The sequence below is a fragment of the Grammomys surdaster genome, unplaced genomic scaffold (assembly GCF_004785775.1).
Source record: "Grammomys surdaster isolate TR1022 unplaced genomic scaffold, NIH_TR_1.0 143, whole genome shotgun sequence".
In the NCBI taxonomy this organism is placed as follows: Eukaryota; Metazoa; Chordata; class Mammalia; order Rodentia; family Muridae; genus Grammomys; species Grammomys surdaster.
The window spans coordinates 5,926,049-5,947,049 of record NW_021604601.1 but is presented as its reverse complement, the minus strand read 5'-3'; the positions used below and the strand labels follow the sequence as shown (position 1 = coordinate 5,947,049).

The 21,001-nt window shown below is 40.6% G+C and overlaps 1 protein-coding gene across 7 annotated transcripts in view; it reads right to left on the bottom strand.

Annotated features, from left to right (window-relative positions):
- The window catches only part of Oprm1 (opioid receptor mu 1), a 251,578-nt gene that overhangs the window by 162,367 nt on the left and 68,210 nt on the right, over positions 1-21,001 (bottom strand). For 5 of the 7 annotated variants that reach the window (XM_028764336.1, XM_028764339.1, XM_028764342.1 and 2 more), the window contains one exon: positions 10,303-11,256. In XM_028764336.1, coding sequence (XP_028620169.1) covers positions 11,218-11,256 — 39 coding nt within the window. In that variant the 3' untranslated portion in view covers positions 10,303-11,217. Of the gene's footprint in view, positions 1-3,550; positions 3,557-10,302; positions 11,257-20,760; positions 20,833-21,001 lie in introns of those variants that run through there. The other 2 variants (XR_003710973.1, XM_028764335.1) reach the window with 2 other exon arrangements.

The following is a 21,001-nucleotide window of genomic DNA, read 5'->3' as shown; positions in this document are numbered from 1 at the left end:
GTAGTTTATTGTTTTCTCACTGAACACATTAGCATGAATGAGATAACTTCACACTCAAAAGAATACCTAGCCACTAACTGTTTCACCTATGGAAATCCGTATTTCTTACAAAGACTTTCATTGCTTAACTGTGTATTGATAGTATGTTTATTTTTGAAAAGTGTGTTAGAAATGACTTTAGAGATTTGTATTTTCAACCGTGTATTGTACAACAGAGAAATTTTTGTTACTGATTTGTTGTTTGGCTTGATTGATAATGTCGGCTAATGAAACTATGCTTGTCAAGGTTTGAGGCTACCTTGGTTCTAAAATTAGAAAGTGTGAAGACAAAAAGCCTACTTTTAAAATTCCCTTTGAATTACTTACTGAGTACCAAAGTTAATATTTGTTTTTAAAAATTATTACATTATTAATTAATATACTGTTAGTATAATCCTTTAGCTTAAACCTACATTACAACATTTATAGGGAGATATTTAATATTTATGTGTGTGTGTATGTGTGTGTATGTGTGTGTGTGTATATGTGTGTATGTATGTATGTGAGTATGTATGTGTGTATCTATGTTTGTGACTGTGTGTGTATATGAGTGTGAGTATGGATGTGTGTAATTGTGTGTGTATGTCTGAATGTGTGTGTATACAGATATGCATGCATGTAGAGACCAGAAATCAACTTGGTTATAATTCTTCAGGTGCTGTCTCTCTTATTCCTTGAAACAGAGCTTCCTGCTGGGCCCTGGAGCTCATGGATTAGGGTAGGATGGCTGGTTAGTGATCTGTAGAGAGCTGTCTGTTTTCACCCCCACTCCTAATTCTTTGATTGCAAGTTCATGCCACCATAGTTGGCTATTTATTTATAACATGGGTGCTGGAGATTGAACTCAGGTCCTCGTGAGACTATTAACCCCAGACAGAGCAGTTATGAGAATAAAAAAGACACGAGTTATATTTGCTTTACGAGTAGGTTTTCTTTATTAGTCATATATGAGCATACAACACATGCAAGAAATCACAATACAACCCAAAATGTTTGTAGATTCTGGCACATCAGTGGTCACACAGTGCAAGAGTTTACATATTGTTTTTACATATAACTATTATAAGCCGTCAAGTAGAAATGCTGCAAAAAGGAATTCAGCAATGCTCCTCAGGGTTGAGGTACACTAGCCAACACTTTGATCTGTGAAGGCGCCACTTTGATACATCAGATAAGTTTTGGAAAAGCTACGTTTGACCATTTCATCCTACCTGGAAATGTGCATAAAGTATAAAATGATAGCTTAGTTTTCTGTGCAAGCGAACGTGTTTATTTCTGTAGTAATTACATTATTGTAGGGCCAACATATTCATGTAAACAAATAACCAACACACTAAAGGAAGGTCTCTCAGAAAAGAATGCTGTGTACCTTTGAGCATTCCTTTGTGAACCATCACAACAAACCATGTACACATGTCTCTTGCAGGGGCAAAGCGGTAAACCCAAATTCTCAGGGAAATACCTTTGGAAGGCAAAGTGTGTGTGTGTGTGTGTGTGTGTGTGTGTGTGTGTGTGTGCATGTGTATGTATTGGGGAGGTTGTTAAAAAAACAATCGAGCTAGGCAGCGTGCAGAACTCATGCTCCGCCTGTGGATTTCACACACAGTTTTGGAAGCTACTATTGTGGTTTGATTTACACGAATACAAAGTGTGCAAAGCGTGACCTATGTCAGACTTCTCTTTCTGTGTGGGACCTCCTGGCACTTCCTGTAGGTTAAGATTTAAAAAAAAAAAATAACGATGTTCTCCTGTCGCAGAAGCTGATCTCAAATGCTGATCCTAGATTCGCATCAACCCCTGATTTTCAGGAAAGAGGTCAATTGCAGTCTTTTCTCATAACCCAGAAAGAAAGGAAGAGTTGAACAGGGGGAAGGCTTGATGCTCTTTTCAGAGTAGACTCAAAGCCATGGTCCAAAGAAGGACTCTTCTGCCTCCACTTGTGTGGCTGGAGAGATACGCAGCTCCCAGGCAATGATCTACTTAGAATATGTGTACTTAACTACATGAGATTCTAATCAGATTGATTATTATATTTTGATTTTTTTTCTCTGCTGAAACATTATAGACTATTTTAAACACTGTCACTGGTTACCAGAATTTCAGCTGTGTGACATGCATTTTGTTTTTAGCAGAAATTGTCTTAGGATATCAAGAATGCATTACCAGTGTTATAAATAATTTGGTGACATGAAACACACCTGATGTTTAAACTCACACTTTTTCTTAAAAAGCTTGTTTATTTATTATATTTGATAGGTCTTGTTAAATGTATTTTTAGAAAGCTCTATTTGCAAACTTATTCACTTATATTCCATGTAACATAATGAGATGAAGTCACTTCACATTTTAAAATATGACTATTAATTAGGAGAAATGCCCAGGGAATGTATCGCCAAGTGGAAATTGTCATTTTGTCTTTGATTCTAATTAAATGAAAACACCACTATATACCTGTATATGTATTCCTTTTGTAATGGCAGACATGTTCCTATATAAAGGTGTATAGAATTCCATATAGTACCATTGATATCATTATTATCTCCATAATTGCCATGTAATAGGGATATATAAATATATTAATATTTCTAACTCAGTTCTGAGTTAAGCGAATGAAACTATTTCGTTAAACTAATGAAAATTGATATTCCAACAGTCACACAACTGTGTTCCAGGCTGAAATTTTTATGGCAGGAATATTAAGTTCTAAACATGAACATTAGATTTTGTGGGTTCAGACTCTACAGCGGTTCACACGTGGAATGGAACAAATAGCTCACACAGAGATGACAGGATGGCTGAAATAAGCAAGGTCTGTTGCAAGCGTAGTCTAAGATTCGTTTTAAGTGTCTTTCCAGAGTAAACATAAAAACAAAACAAAACTGCATTTGCAGGTTCTGCAGTTTCAACTGCGGTGATGAATACCTGATATACTATATTGGATGTTTCCTATTCTGATCACCATTGCCAAGTAATTCCCAAAGTCTCATGTGGTGGTGGTGATGGTGGTGATGGTGGTGATGATGGTGATGGTGGTGATGATGGTGATGATGACGACAGCGATTATGATATTATGTGTGTGTGCACCTGTGCATATGTGTGCAAGTGTGGGGGAGTCTTGGCAATGTTAAAGTATTCTGATAATATGAAAGACCCTGCTTGATAACAAATGCTTTTATTAAACTAGCCATTAAAAAAAAATAATGAAAATCCCAACAGGAGTTATATTTATGAGAGACTGCAAAACTCTTCTAGATCCTGTGGGAGGACACATGTGTATCAGTCATGAAGGTGAGTATATATACTTCGATACTGTCTGTAGAATGATTTTCTGATTGAATATGAACATTTTTGAGAAATAAAATTTGCAGTTAAGAGATTCATTGACATTTTAGATTTTGTGATTGATCTCAAATCATACACTAAAATTCAAATCATATTTCTGCGTGGGAATTTCCAACATTCTATGATGTTGACATGTTGTTATGCTTCAAAAATATTGTAAAAGACAGACCTAGGTCTAAGCTCCTATGTTCTTTTAACATGACAGAAACAAACTGACTCTTGTATATAGAGTCAGTCTAATATTACTTTCCATTTTTTTCCTATAGAGATGTCAGAATCTTGAGCAAATTTGAGCCAGAAAGATCACTTCTCATTTAAAATTTATGTCAGAAATAGCCCAGCCATTCCCTGACAATTCCTACTTACTGTATTCTTTCTTTCTCCCTCAGTTCTGTAGATAGGCTCTTTTTTTCCATGGTGTCTATGGATGCTGGCTTCCAGCTGTCTCCAAGAAGCCAGGGTAGTTAGAAAATAGCCAGCAGGATGTTTCCTCTGTCTTCAGAATCAATAAGAAAACAGGAACCTAATTGATCTCTCAATTGTTTACTGGAAGCTTCAGTCTTGTCATGAGAGAATCAGCGCTTTCAAAGACACTCCAATTTTTATATGCACACCAATGCACAGTGCCATGCTGGAACCCATGGGTGGTCCCAGTGCCTAGATTTTACTGAAATCAGTTTTATTGAACATTATAGTGGATGGAGTGTCCACTACCAGAAGTTATTTTGTATAATTTGCTTTATAAATTATTTAAAATATTTGATTAGAAGGAAAGCATTCATTATAAAGGTGTCTAGGCATATGCCATCGGGATTAATTCATTTCCATTTGGTTCCTTCAATGAATGGAAAGAGTTTATCAGAAAACAATGGGAAACAACTGAAGAGGACGAAGAGGATGGCTCATGCCTGCAATCCTGGCATTCTGGAGCCCGGGGCCAAAGGATCGGTCAGCCTAGGATACATAGTGAATGTTAGAATAACCTGGGGTACAGAATGAGACCTTATCTCAAAAAACAAAACAGAACAAACCACATCCAAACAACAACAACAAAACAAACAAAACCTCTCCCAATCACAGAACAGAACCCAACAAACAAACAAAATCCAAAATCACTAACAGTTCTACTTAACCCAGAATTTACTTTGCCCCTAGTCATGTCTAAATTGAGTCACTGAGTCACAGACACAGACAAGATTCTGAGAACCTTTGTCAGTTTACTACCTGCAGTGCTGAGATTATAGATCCCTAAAATAACCAGCTACTTGAACCTAATTTATATAAATTCAGTAGCTTGCATGGAAAGAACCAGCTGGGTAGGAGGCCTGTTGAGTTTCTCTATTCCCTTGAGAAATAAAGGCCCAGAATTTCCATAAAGCATATGAGTTAATACAGCCCTGATCAGTAGCAGCTCCTCACTGAGCAAGAGCAAGGGTGAGCCTGGGGGCAGAAGGGAACAAATTGTATCATAGCTAAGGAGGGTAACAAGAGGCCTTGTTATGTTCCTGATTTCTGTAGGGACCCCTGCAGAGGCAGGAGCAGACATGGGGAATCAGGTTTGCCACCTGCAGAGATTCAGGAGAACAAGAACCAGCTGATTGGGTTTCTTGGTAAGTAGGATGGATATTGGACATTAAAAGCTAAATGGTTAAGTGTTCAACTTGATGGCGTATAGCCAGCCATTAGGAGACATGGAGAAGGGGAGTGGCCAGCCAAGAGCTCAGGCCTGTTTCAGTAGGAAGTGCTAACATGCACATCAACCCATCTAGGACTGAAGGCAGAGGGTGAGCTGGTGCCTACTGTTCTGAAGAGAATGTATCTGTGTAAAGACACACGCTCCGAACACAACAAGAGATGAGCGATATGACAAGCAATATGTCTCCCATTCAGAAAACAAGCAAATGAATAACAACCATAAACCACGCTTCTTAGAAAGCAGGCAAATGTGGTTCAAGGATTCACAGACACTAAGCCATTTTGACCACATTTGCTATCTCAACAGGGTCTTTTCTTTTTAAAGTTTCTGGTCAATTCCTAAGAAAAAGTTCACATGTATTAGTCTAACGGGGTGTAATTAAATACTACACCCCGGCACTGTGCTATAGAAAGAAAATCAATGTAAATGGGAGATTGTTGCCTGAGGATCATAGAATTCTAGTGTCTCTCAGGATCGAGCAGGATCCATTGGCTTGCCTTTACCTGGAGCTCTTTGGATGGTGTACTGAAAATGAGTTTCCTGCGCCGTGCTTTCCCAAGGACCCCTGGCCGCCAAACTGAACCTATCGAGGCACTTGCAGCCTGGAGGGGCTACATACTGAGTTTGAGAGTTGGTTTTTTTGTCTACCTCATTAAGCAGCAATATTGCCACTGTCTAAGATTTACAAAGTATCTCAGCAAACCACATGTCCATCTCCCGAGGGAGCCAGGATATGGAAAGCATCAGGCACTGGATTTAAGCATTGTGAGGTACTGGGGTGCTTCTGCTGTCCACAGAATGGAAAAAAATCCCAGAGACCTCTGCTTTGACCTCTTGGAAAAAATCACATTCCCAAAGTCAAGCAATTGTAACCTCTGCCTTCTCTCAAGTATGTGTTAATTAAAATGGTTTTACCCAGCTCACTGCTGCTTTTCCAAGGAAGTGACTTTGGTTCCAAACAGATTCTTAGGGAAATGGCCACTGCTTGATTTCTTCTCCTTCTCTTCTTGAATCTTCCTCAGTGTATGCTATATCCCATTTGGCATTTGCTAACCGTGTATTCATGGAAAATTTCCCAACGTTAGTCGATAATGCCAATTAAATAAAACATTTCCATGTTTGAAGCAAAACAACAGAAGTTTCTTTCAAGAGGCTTGAAAAGGAAACGGAATACCACAGCCTGCTTTCAAGACTCAGTTCCTTTTAAAAAATCAAATTGCAAGGTGGGAAGCAGGAACTCACAGACAGCATTTAAACACTCTTTACTGAAAGATATTTTTGGCTGCTAAATATTCCTATTATGGTTACATGTGACACTGTTGAGAAAAAACTGTACCTGCTCTCTCTAAAAGGGCTTCTGTGCTAGCTCTCCGAGATCACAGAAGAGATACACATTTTCTACCTAGAATTTGCATCTGTTGCTGAGAACCTAATGTTATTAGAGGGATTTTAAGTGAATCTTAGATCTCACAAGCATAATTATGTTGTGAGAACCAAACTCTCTTTGATGCAGGATACAACTCTGGATGGGGGCAAATCATTGAGAGAAACAGACAGTGTCTTTGTGAGAGAGAGATAAGGCATCCTTTGGAAGTTAGAAATATGTCTGTGTTTGTGTTGAAACATACAGGATTTTTCTGGTTAACATTGAGTGGTCTTGGTGAATGAAGGCATGGCATTGTGTTTGTATTATACTAAAAAAAAAAGTTTTTTTTTTTCCTTCTTGGTACGCGTGATGGCACACAACTGTAAATGCAGCACTTGGGTTGAAGCAGGGGGATCCTAAGTTCAAGGTCAGCTGGGGTTACATAGTGAGTTGGAGGATAGCCTGGGCTATGAATTAGGAGCCTGTCTTGGGTAGAAGTGAGAAATAAGAAAGGAAAAGAAAGAGGGTGGGGGCCAGCTGAAACTGTAACCTCCCAGATAATATCCAATTAAGACTATTTAAGTTAGAAAACATTGGAGGGAAATACAGCCATCCATGAAGGTAGTTAAGTGTACGTTGACTCTAGACCCTGACATTCTGAGAAAAGGCTAGTTTTCAGGATTCTGCACATTACACACTTAATATAGGTTTAATAACGGACTTTTCCAAATCACTTTGTACTTCCCATAAGCGTGTATTGTGACCTTCATTAAAATCTATACTTATGGCTGCACTTAAATTTCACACAGAGAAAGGCAGGAAGGAAGAGTATTGCCTTTTCTAGTTGTTTCCGATCCATGGCCCAAGGGCCCTACCTACTTTATAATCTCAATCTAAGTTTCAGTCATCTGCATGTTTGTAATGTGTAATCCTAAAACACACCCATACTGGCTATATTAAATAGGACCACTCATCTGCTTACACTAAGAAATGTCATGGCCTTCCACAATGGCATCTGAGCACATCATGAGCAAGACGGTCTTGGCACCTGGGCTTGCTTACTCCTTGAACAGGGGCCATCCTATAATTCTTGGACCGTTTTAGGACAGTGGGGAGCAAACAGTGTAGTGTGAAACTATTTCTAGTGAAATTGAATCATCTCCAGCTTGGATGCCACAAACTTAGGTCTTTCATGTTCTCCTGCCTTAAGTCTTAGTAGATGGAGACCTTAGGGGTGGTCTGTACACTTGTTCTCTAAGTCATCTCAAAGAAGAGGAAAGAATGTATCCCAGAGGTGGAGATATATATATTGAAGCCCCTAAGCTACCTATGATCATTGTTTTATTTATCAACATTGATAATTTCACAAATAATAGAAAACATTTAGTACATGAAAGACCAGAAGTATTTTTTAAAAGACTTTGTATCATTTAATCCTGATCATGACCCAAGAGGGTTGCTATAATTGTTCACTCTTTCAAGGAGATGGGAGTTAAGAAATCTCATAGTGATTGCTCAGAACCATGAGTCAAATCAAAACAAAAATAAACAAACAAAATCCCCTAAACTGTTGGAGTTTGGTTCTAATGTTTTGATTCAATTGGGAATCTGTGTGCCCAAATGCTAAAGGTCCTTGTCACCAATTAGTTTTTGAACGATCAAAATGGCCAATGGTTGGGCATGGGGTGGGACCCTTAGAGTTGTTTGGGTTAGAACCCAGAGAGGAGCAAGAGAGACTCGTCATGGGTCAGGAAAGATGGGACACAACGGTGGCAGGATATAAAGCCATGTGAGATTCGGGTATATGGCCAGTGGCTACTTCTCTGATTGGGCCTAGGGAAGCAGGAGAAAGTTTAAGAGTGCCCAGCCATTGAGTTATCCAAGGCATTTTAAAAATAAGCTAATGGTGTGTGTTTCTTTCATTTACAGATCCAAAGATAGCCCCTGGGCAGGTGCACATGTGTGGTCTTCCCGAGCACAATGCTGTGAAGCAAAAACTCACCACTATACAAGACAAAACCAAATGTTCAGATACTCATCGATTGACCTTCAGATTAAAGCTCTTTAATGTTTCTTCTAAACTTGTCCTCAATGTCATGACATGAAGGAAGATCTGGAATATTGAAGGAAAGGGTTTAAAACAAAAACGTGACCCAATTCCTTCTGGTCTGTCCCTCTCTTCATTGTAGAATCACTCTTTCCTGGCCGAGTCCCATCTCCCCATCTCTTTCCTTTCTAGATATTGGTCAGGAGAGAACTTGGCAGCCACATAATAGAGGTTGTACACAGGAAGCCAGGTATGGAGGAAGATAGGCCACTGAGCCTCAGACTCAGTAACATCGAGCTTTCGGTGTTATGGCCAAAGTTCAAACCTCCCCCTTCACATCCATAGCTTCCAATTCTGGGGCAGCCAAATGAATAGACAGCAGTGAGGAAGAAGCTTCCTTTGTGAAGGTACAGGTGTAGTCAGAAGGAAGAATAACAACTTCATTTTCTTTAATGTTAGGTCACAATGGAAAATTACTCTTCCAGGCTGAGGAGTCTCACCTTTCTATGAGCCACTGAGTTGAGAGTTTTAGCACACAGGCCTTGAAAGAGGCTTTCCGTGAAAAAACATACTGGCAATACCTTACTGGCTTTGGAATGTATTTTTAAAATGAACCTTCTCAAGAACAAGAATTCTGTATTCTTCGTAGCGTCTAAAAGACGATATGATAGAGACTTGTACATATATACATATAACGTTTGTAGAAAAAAACTTGGACCAAGTCCTACATCAAGGCCAAATTGCTTTCAGCCACACATTATTTCAACACACATTCATACCCGGAGTGGGGCATTACACAGAAACACTGAAAAGAAGCCCAAAGAACAGAAACAATACTGTGTTCTTGAGAGAACTGGTGTCAAATACCATACCGGAAGCAAGAATGTTCTTCCTCAATACTTATATGCAGATATTTCATTCTCCCTAGTGAGTCTCATTTTCCTTGTTTATTTTAAAACCCTAAATCTTTTTAAGATTCTGGTTTTAATTATGTCTATCAGAAAATGTAAGAAGTACAACATAATGCCCATTTATCCTGGAATGTAATGCCTCAGAAATGGATGTTATTAGAGACATCATTGAAAGGAAGCATTAAAACACTTATCGTAGATCTTGTTTTTTTTTTTTTTTCTCTCCTCTAATGGATACATAGCTGGGTCCGTGTAATTATAGCCAATAAGATCTGAGACAGTAAATTCAGTTATTCTGACCTGACAGCTGTCTTCCAGAAATGCTGCCTTTGGATATCTGGGGTGTATTGGTGTCTCTTAGACAGATGAAGTGATGCACATTTTATAGTTGTATCTGCTGGCTGCTTGAAGTCCCTGGAACCCTCGTAAGGGAACCAGAGCCCTTCTTTTTTACTCCCATCTCCACAGATGATGTCAAAGTTCATGTAATCAGTGCTGACAAAAGTTCAAAGTTCACTCCTTTGCATGGGCCATCTGACCTGTCCATTCCTCCAGATCTAAAACTGGAAGATTGCCAAATCTCAACTGCATGTCATGTCAAAGAAAATTAGTCAGAGGAGACTTTTCTTAGAGAAGCTACACTGAAGATTGACATTGTATCAAGAAAATCTTGATACTTAGCCAAGATTTAAAAAGACCAAGATAATGATTACAGCATTGCATCAGTGCAAGTCTTCGGGGAGAGAGGTTTGGGATACTGCTAATATTTCATGTTCAAGTCATGATATAGGGTTGAAAAACCCATCACATGTTTTTCCTATACAGTTGAGTCTATCTTGTAATTATGTTTATTGGGTTCATATTTTAAAAGTGCTTAAACTTTCCTGGCACCCAAGAAAAACATCTGTTGTTTGATCATGCTGATTCAGAAGGCAGCATGGAAAATAACACAAAAGGCAGAGCATGCAGTGTGGAGACACTACTGAAAAAATGAAGAGAGCGAAATTCTTGGCTTCCTGCTCAGAGTGATGGCATGATGAGCTCACTGGGTGACTTTATGAACTTGACCTTGTGAACACTGAGAGGACATCAAGGGAATTAGGAAGGACAGCCCCTCTCCCAACTCCACATTATAACTCTCAGTAAGTCCTTTCAGCATGAGAATCAACCATTCTGCAGCTGACACTGTGTTTTAAATCTTTCTTCATTTTCAACACTCAGCTAGGGAGGAAGATGTCGTCGTCTTCTTTCAAACAAAAGAAAAAATCAAGAAACAGAGGTTCCTCTGATATCTTAACTAAACCATAACTTGAAGGTGAAAGTTGGAAATGACATAGTCCCTCACAAAAGATTAAAAAAGACTGGAACTTTCCATAGAAGGTGACTGGGTCAGAGGTCAGAGGTAGCATTTACTTTATGCATCACTACAGTGAATTTAACAAGTGACATTTTTTTTCCTTTGATGAGGTCATAAGTATTCGCTTGAAAATAAAAATTCTACATAGAGAAGGGTCACCTTCTATGATGATCACAATTCACATACCACAGAGTATTGTGGTCCACTGGGTGTTTCTGACGGTTCTGTACATGAGCTGGATTCAGTAGCATCCTGTAGTCTCTTTCTTCTGAGTGTGCGACACAGTCTGTGTGTCTCTCATGTGCAGAGTGAAGTAGCCAGAGAGGAATGACTTTGAATGATGCAGGGTCAAATGGTTTCCAAGGAAACCAGAGCCTCTCACACACCCTGACAGCAACCTGTTTCCAAGTAGACGGCAGCCTCTAAGCTTAGTGAGGGTCTGGATGGCGTGGGACCCAGTTAGGGCAAGGGAGCGGTTTCTGCTTCCAGATTTTCTAGCTGAAAGAAGAGAGAGAGTGAAGATAGTGAGTGTTGGGGGCTGTTGAGAGAACACATTGATGATTGCCTTCTGGATATAAGACCTGTACTGAACATTGTCCTGCGTATCTTCATCTGCAACACATTTTTGTTAGGTGCTCAGAATGTGGGTCATCATTAATATGTTTTTGCGTGTACTTCTCATTATAAGGATGCATGCCACAGCCAACCATCAGACTAAGCATGGGGACCTCAATGGAGGAGTTAGGGACTGAAAGAGCTGAAGGGGTTAGCAACCCCACTGTAAGAACAACAGTATCAACCAACCAGAAATCCCCCTCCCCCAAAGCTCCCAGGGACTAAACCACCAACCAAAGAGTACACATGGAGGGACCCATGGCTCCAACTACATATGTAGCAGAGGATGGCCTTGTCTGGCAACAATGGGAGAGGAGCTCCTTGGTCCAGTGGAGGCTTGATGACCCAGCATAGGGGAATGTTAAGGCACTGAGGCTGAAGGGGGTGGGTGGGTGATGGAGCAGGGGACATAGAGGAGAGAATAGGGGATTTAACAGGGAAGAGGGATAATGTTTGAAATGTAAATAAATAAAATATCCAATAAAATAAATAAAAAATAACCAATAAAAATTTAAAAATCTTAAAAGACATCAATCTACTGTCAGTGTTAACTTTGAGCCAACTGCGTGAAATAAGTAAAATATGAAACATCAAAAAAATGAAAATTATTTTTCTTTAGATAGAATTTTACTCAGTAGCCCAGGGTGAGCTTAAATTTGAGATCCTCCTGCCTCAGCTTTTCTGAGCACTAAAATTGCAGAAACATGCCACTACACTAGGCCTTAGAAAATACATTTTAAATAAAATTCTTTCCCTTGATCCATCCTTCATGTTCTTCCAGTTAAATCGATGATGACTGAACCAAAATATCAAAAAAATAGAATAAAAACATTTTTATTTTGCACCCAGTTCCTAAAACTTCTTTCTCTTTCCCCCTCAAGTCTTAGGTGTGGAGTTCGTTCCCGTTCACCCCCCACTGTGAAGCACACCCACTGAGCAGTGACTTCTGCCCAGCAATGTGAGAAGGTGATGTATCTCATTTTCCAAACGAGCTAAGGGGATTAAGAGAATGGAATGTCTTACAATGAAGCACTGGTTGCTCTTCCTGTTGTTCAAACCAGTGAGGTATGGGGTGTTTGCATAGTAAGTATAAAGGGTTGCAAGATTTTTTTTCCCCCCAACAATTAATGTAGTTGAGTAAGTTTCAAACTTAAGGAAAGGTACAAGAATTGAATGGTTCAAAAGATGCTTGTTTACTGATGCAGAGGTCCACCTGCTGAGTTACCCCACTGGCTCTCTCTCCTTTTCTCGTTTCTCACACATAAATATGCGCAGACATGGGTGCCCACACACTCGCACACACTGTATTTTACAACCGTTCAATGTCATGCCAGGATGTATTTGCTAAGAACAAAGACCAGATCAGACTGATCACTATCAGGAGGAGCAGGCCAGCATGGGCCAGAAGTCACTGAACAATCACACTGATTGTGCCAGAATACAGCCTCCCCTAGAGTTGACAGTTTCCGTGACTTGTCACACAGGCAGTGGAGATGCCACGGGCAAGTACAATGCTGACCACTGTGTCAGTGCTTGCTCTTGGAGGAGGCTTGGTTATTGGTCCCTCATGTGCTGAGACTTTGGCTTTGGGTCTGTGAACTGTGACAGCACTCACTGTGTGTGTAACTGCCATCTGGTCTCTTTGCATTACCCGGTGGGATTCATGGCTAGAGAAAACAGCTCCAGCATGCTCAAGGTCTGTTGTTTTGCTGCACAGCAATGAACTGAAATCCTTTTATCTTCCTGCTACAATCTGTAGAGCTACCACAGGGACACCACCTGCTTGCTTAGTCATCTCCTTTGGAGTCTTATTACTTTTTCTTATCTTCTAAGAAGTTGGGATTCAGAGCCAAGGTGGTATAAAAATCAGGATGTCAAGCCTGACAAAGAGCTTTTAAAATGGAGAAAAGGCAAAGGTTCTAGTCTGTGTGCAGGCACATTTAGACATTTTCTGTGACTGGTGGAAATGTGGTGTCGGAGGAGGCAATGGGTTTTCTACCTCTGTCTTCCCTCTAGATAAAAATGAGTTGACATAATGTACCGAAGTTAATGAGAAACGGGTAAAATTTAACAAGTGTCCATAGTTGCCACCCGAGAGGACATACTACGGATCCTGTCAGGGAAACCTAGACCTTCATCCCTATTAGAAACATATCCGAAGGGCAGCATGTTCCCAGAGAGAGTGTTGTGGTATAAACTAGTAGTGATAGAGAAACAGAGAGAGAGAGTAGAAACGCTTTGATTAATAGGCTGTGAGCTGTTTGTTGGCTTTCCACCATTGTGAGGATGACTGGGCAAAGGTTATGCTTTTACACCGCCAACAGTAGTACATGGACCACTTCACTTGAGACCCTGTATTTAAGGAGAGTGACTATTGTTACCAAGACAGATTTACCTCCCGTTATGAGGATGACTATTGATGACTATTCTGGATTTGTGTCTTAGTTAGGACCTGTGACCAACACGAGAAGATTTCTCTGAGTCAAGGATTCCAGGGAGAAGATATTCAAGATGTGAGGAATAATATTGCTCCCAACATATTCTGTGCTGAACTGAAAGACTTTTCCTCCCCAGGAGTATAACTACTAAGTTTATAAAATTGCCCTTCTCTCTGCAAAGTCAAGGCCTTTGCACAACCATGCTTGCTGGGAGATCTTACACTGACAGCATGCTTATTTAGGGTCATATGCTCTCCAGGATGAAGTCACTACTCTAAGTCATGTACACCCCTCAAATCCAAAACAGTGGTCAGGAAGGGAGAGACCAGCCCCTTCCAAAAATGCCCAAGGAAAGGCAGTGATCCCTATGAGGACTGGGATGTCAAAAGAAGAGTGTATTTAGATAATCTCCAGAGAAGCTCAGTTCAGACATCATGCCATGAGGCCCATGCTCTGAAGAAAGGAAGATGGTTCTCACAGATGAAAGCCTTGCTTCTTTGGAACACAGTTCTTTCATGGCGATCACCAAAAGAACTAGGAAACTATACTTGACTGTCTTAGAGCAATTGCTCCTTTATAGCCTTTCTTGCCTGAACTTGGAAGATCAGATCTAGGAGTACAATGGAGAGAGGTGAGAGGGGTTGGGGATGAATATGAAGTTTTATCTTTTTGCAATATGCCTGCTCACTAAGCATTAGGTTCTCTTGTGGGGCTAGGGTTGTGCATTTAATCAGATGGACTTTCAATAGGACAGTAGGATCTGGACTAAGCAAGGCTAATTGGACCCCTTGCTAAGCACGGTCGTCTCTTTTTCTACTGATAATTGACACACTTGTTTTGTGAGTGCTTAAGATATTCAAGGCAGGAGATTTGTGAAGAGATGACTGAAGGAGATGTACAAGGAGGTCCTAGCACATCTTTTGGCTCTCTTCTGTTTTAAAAGGAGGCAATTTAGAATTCTAGGAAGAGAAGAGGAAACCACAGCCTCGATGAAAGGATCCGAACACAACAAGCCTAATGAAAAATGCAACATCTCAATATAATCACTCCATGTGGCCAGTGACAGGAAGCTAATGGGATCTGGAGGCTTACAGCGGAGGGTTGCCAACCAAATGCAGTTGATGTGATAGCACTGGCTGCTCCAGACTACAGTCTGCAGTCCTGGGCACTGTGAGTCTAAATGGATCAACTGACTATGACAGCATATTCTAGGCCATGTGGGACTTCGTCTCAGTTACTGTTCTATTGCCCTGAAGAGACATTGCGACCAAGGGAGCTTATGAAGGAAAGCGTTTATTGGGGGCTTGCTTATAGTTTCAGAGGTTGAGTCCATGGCAGGGAGCACGGCAACAGGCAGGCAGGCATGGCACTGGAGTAGTAGATGATGGCTTAGATCTGATGCACAAGTAGGAAGGGGGGGACTTTTGTAATTTTAAAGACCACTCCAGGGAGACAGCTCCTCCATCAAGGTAACATCACCTTATAACCCTTCCCCAAACAATTCCACCAACCAAGAACCAAACATTCAAATATATGTACCTATGGGGGGGGGCTGTTCGTTTTCAAATCATGACAACTTCCATCTTCTATTTTTCTTAATCCTATTGCTTGCCAAAAATAATTTTCTCTGACAAGCCCCACGCAATGTTATTGTACATCTGAGGCATTATTTGTCATTATTATTATCAATTATTATTATCATCACTTGTGTGTGTGTGTGTGTGTGTGTGTGTAATATGCACGTTAGTGCAGGTGTTTACTGAGGTAAGGGGCATTGAATGCTCCTGGAGCTGGGTTACAGAAAATTGTGAGTCACTCCTTGTGGATTCTCAGAACCAAACATAGGTCCTTTGCAAGAGCATGACATGGTCTTAGGCATTCAGCCATGTCTTTAGCCTTTGGAGTACTGTTTGAGTTCTCCTGATATTTACCACCATATGGGAGTGCCGGGAGCCAAACACAGGAAACTACCTGCTGTCCTAAGAGAACCCAGGAAGTTACCTGCTGTTCTCGAAAGCCTAGTCAGTGCAAGGTTAAGAAAGGACGTTCATGGGTCTCAGGCCCCAGGAACTTAAAGAACGTCTGGCATTTCTTGGGAGCCAGTTATGACAATGGGATGGTCTACGACAATAAGCATTCAATAGTGGGACAGCCCTAAGCAAGGACCCTCGCCCAAACTTCCTGGTTTGCTGTGTCTTTATAACCTGCACTCAAAATGAAAGTTTCAGAGCTTGATCAGAACCCCAGACTTGCTCTCATTCCTTGTGTCTCTTGTCCCTTCATTCTTTCGTCCCCTTCCCTAAGGTCTTGTCGAATCCCCGCAGGCCAGGGCATGGAACAATCAAAACACAAGCCAACACTGTTTTTCTGAAGCTGATCTGGTATTATTACGTTGATGATTTTATGTTCATGGTTTCAATAAATTGTCTTGGGAAGCTCATTAGCTCTGAAAAGTCATAATGACCAACCATTCATGTCAAAATCCTTAGAAAAAATATGACCCTACCCTAGAGACAGCAATGATAATATTCTCTACCCTTGGCTTGCACTATCAGAAAAAAGGAAACCTGGCTCTGTGAGGCAGTATTCAGGTGTTACCTTTGCATTCATTCTGTTGAATTACATGAGAGTTTCATCAAATTTGGCTGGACAAAAAAGAGCAGGTAACATTGGAGGCTATCCCAATAGATCAGCCAGAAGCCCCCTTTGAATTACAGGTCTCTGGGAAGGGAGTCAGCCTCTAGCCAGAGATACCCCTTAGGATTCTAAGCCCATATGCTTTGACCCTGATAGTAACCATTTTATTTGTGGAAGGAACAGCTTGGACCCTGGAGGTATAGGGAAGAAATAATAACATCCCAGTTATCTTACAGCTTTCGTCTGGCAGAGCAAACTCATGACTCATCAGAAATAAGCAGCAATCTGTTAATGGTGCTGTGGCTGCATTCACCACCTCTGTCTACCTGCTGTGCGAACAGAACTGTTGGCAGGCTTAGCCCTAAATGATCTCACTGTACCTGATGTTATGAGAGGCATCTATAGACAATGAATCCCTGTGCATGTGAACTCACAGAGAGGCATCCCTGTTAGTTATGCTCATGACTGTTCTTAGGCTTCTAGTGACACCTAAGTGCCTTGGGGGTTATGTAATGTCTAGTGTCTAGACAATAACCACTGGGTGACTGTGGCCATCTGGCTTAACTGAACCTATGCAATAGCAATGAAAATCAAGTTTTCCAGTGAATCCTGATAGGGATGATGTGCTCCATGTTTGAGCTCATTAATTTTTTTGTGTGTTTATGTTCATGCACGTAGAAGCCAGATTAACACATCAATTTATTCTATTGTTTGCACCTTATTTTTGAGACATGGTCTCTCATTGAGTCTTAAGTTCACTAGTTTGATTAAGCTGACTGGCAGTGAACTTGAGAGGTCTTCCTGTGTCTGTTCCTCACCTCTAGTATTTGGATTTCAAATGTACCTGCTGGGCCTGGTATTAACATGGGTGCTTAGATCCAAACTCAGGTACTCATGTCTGTCTAGTAAGCACTTTATGCATTGAACCATATCCTCATGCCTAACCTCATTTTTCATGAACCACCATCAGTGGTAATGGGGCACTCCGTAAACATTTTCTTTATTGAAATCCCAGGGAGATCATGAATACCACTGTTTATATGGTTTCCTGCTTTTATATAGCACTGTGAAGACTGTCCCTGCCATCAGCGTTCAGATCTAGAGAGAACTATAGCCAACGAGATGGAAAGAACTACAGAAATCAGCAGGTAAGTCTGCACTCTCTGATGGTAGATGGATCTCTGATTGGCCTTAACCCATAGTCTGGATGAACATGGTAAAAGGCAGATGTGACTTCCAAATGCTTCTGTTTTTGGATTAGTACCCACAGCATGCTGGCCTAATATATGCAAACAATGAGCGAGGAATCCAGGTGGTTTTCTGTAATTAGACCTTTAGTCTTCTCTGGGACTTAGTTGCATTTGTCTGATGTGGCATAGGGCACAGTTAAACTTGATACTGTACATCAATCTCATCAATGCCTTCTGTTGATAGTAATTTGAATCAAGTGTTGACTGAAAAGAGTGGGGACAGATCTGGTCTGAGCATTTGCAAGTACCCAATCTCAGTTGCCGATGGGATGGCACAACCATGTGAACATGCCTGGCTAAGATGACAGATTGACAGGTGAAGCTGGAGGAGATGTACCTTAAGCATCTCTGCCTATCTTTGCTTACTGAGTGAGGCTTCAGGTCCTGAATAGTTCCTGCTGCTAGTCAGTTTCGAATTGTCATTGTCCAATCACATCAGGATTATAACAGGACCGCTTTGGCTGTGCTTGGTCTTAGGAAAGGAAAATCAAACTGTTTATTGTTTGTTACAAAATATATGGGTTGCTCTGGGTTCCTAGGCGGTGGTGGAGCTTGCCCTGTGTGCCAGTGGCCTGGCTTCACATGTAGTGCTGTGAGACATGGAGTAAGGGAACTGCACTACCATGTTTGTGGTTATGCTGGTTTCTTGGCTTCCCTGTGCCTATCTTTGTCCTCCTTGGATGTGTGATGTGCTCTTTCTGAGACATCATCACCAGAATTCTAGACCCAAGCTTCTTTCTGACCAGAAGGACACTGTAGTCACACAGGTCTATGGAGTTGGCAGTCAACATTAGATACTGTACATATATACATAAATTGTATATGCATAGATATAATTCTCTAATGTTAATTTTTTCCTTTTATGTCAACAGTCTTTTAAACTGCATAACCTTTCCAGGAAGTCAGCTAGCAAATCCCCTTTAGGCTACGCTTTACTCTATTAAAAAAAGTTTGAAAAGCTTTTAAGCACCAAGGTGAAGCTTATTTAAGGAATTTTAGTTCCTCTTCACAGAAGGATTGAAGTATTTCCTGTCGTCTTAGAGCTAGAGAAATGTAAGAGATTGTGTTTTTTAACTTTGTCAATCTGCACAAGGAGATACACCCTTGATAAGCGATGTTCTCATGTGCACTGGATGAAAATGCTAATTTAATATTTTAATTCTTGAAGCCCACTCTTCCCTTCCACTCTTTCCTCCCATCTAAAGTTGCAACTGAGCCGGTAACTGAGTCGGGTACTTTGGAGGCTGATCAGTGTTTGCTTGTAATGGATTTCAAAAACCCCATTCATTAGAGAAATCATAAAAACAGAATCACACAAAAACCATTTGGAGTCGATGACTCAGACGCAAAGATCTCAGTGTTCCTAAGTAACTGGAACCGGTTCTTTCTTCCAAGCCCCCTTGCCTGGATCAGGCACGGTGGAATTTCTACTTATTCCTGATTATACAGTATAGACTACATCAGATATGGGGTCAAGAAGCTGCATATAGTATTTCTAAAGCACAGTGATCAGACAGATTATGTGAAGAACATTTGATTCCATGAGAGGAGTTGATGCATGATGCAGTTTTATCTGAAGTCATGAGATTCACTTTCGTGAGCACTCAGTCTCCATTGTGTCTAATGCAGCACTGGCAAGAAATTTGTTTAAGCATGTCTGTCTGTGTGTCTGTCTGTGTGTCTGTCTGTCTGTCTGTCTAAGAACATATGCATGTGCTTGTAGAGCTCAGAGGACAGCCTTGGGCATCTTTTTTTTGTCTGTCAACTGCTTTTTGAAGTAGAGTCTCTCAGTGACCAATTGGGTCAGAATGGACGGCTAGTGATTTCCAGGGACACATCCATTTCCACCTTTCCAGAGTGAGCACCTCCATTTCCAGCCTTTTTGTGTGGGTTCTGGGATCTGAACTCATGTCTCCATGCTTGCAAGGTAAGCACATTCCTAACTAAGCAGTTTTGCCAGCCCTTATTATAACAGTGGAGCACATCTTTCCATTTTTTTTCCTCTAAATTTGGTAAAGCAGGAGTGGAGGAAAACATATTGCTTCAAAGGATCCACACATGATATACCTGAATATTGAGTGATTTTTCTGCCATGGAAGAAAGCTTAAGTGATTATGTTTGTTGTTGTTGTTCATTGAGAGAAGCTTGCCCCAGAGTTTGAAAGATGCAGTCAACAATCAACAAAGTTCTAATTCTAGGGCAAACTTGGAGGTCAATGATCTTCCGGTCATGAAGAAACCAATTCTACAACTACCAGTATGAGATGTTCTCACACAAGTGGTTGTCAGTGGGCTTGGCACCAGCATCCAGGTATCTTGGCTTCTATGCTTACATTTGCCATATGGTGACAAAGTATCTTTGGAGTGCTTCTTCCAGTTCTGTGTATATACCTTTTCAAAATAAAATCTATTTTCTGCCAAGATATTGTATTCAAAACAAAAGAACGTGTCATTTACAAGCCTAACTCTTAGCAACATGCAATTTAATTAGATAAAAACATACCCTAAGGCTGCACAGACTGTCTTGCTCATAATTATAGCCAGAAAGTGGTAGGCTTCAAAACAAAGCAAAACAAAAAAAATGAAAACCCAAACAAAGCACAACCCACTCTGCTTTCAGAGAGATAGAGTTTTAGCATTTGTGTGTGGTGTGTGTGTGTGTGTGTGTGTGTGTGTGTGTGTGTATTTGGGACACATTTAAATGCATAGGAGCAAGAGATTAATAACCAGTTTTAGAATTGTGAATGTCTCGAATTCTGAGACACTGCTATGCATTTTCATAAAGGTTTGAACTGTGGATCGATTCACAGCTTCGGGCCTGATGGCCTGCAGTGGGCTGGTCAAGTCTGATTGTAAAAGGTGCTCTTCTGACTATGGAGTGTGAACAGTGTATTGCTTCTATATCTAACATAAGTTACATGTACTGACATTATCTGTTGAGCTTTGCTTTTTTTGTTTTTTTAAATAGATGGCACTAACAGTTCACCAAAATAGTGTTCTACACGAATCTGATGGAACCAGAGAAAACAACATTTTAATTTGACACTTGTCCCCTTTGATGTCCTAATTATTAAGGTTAAACATGATAGCTAAGTGTCTCTTGAATGTAGGCATATCTCTCCACATTAGAAACTTCTAGGGACAAGGGGATAACAGAGTCTCAAAGCTTATTTTTTTTCCCAACACAACAAATTGTACCTATGAGTTGGTTGCAACATTTTGTCTGTTAATAACACTGTAGTGAGGGTTTTTTCTTTTAACTATTCTTTCTTTGTATTGTTATACCTTCCCCTGTAACTTCCCT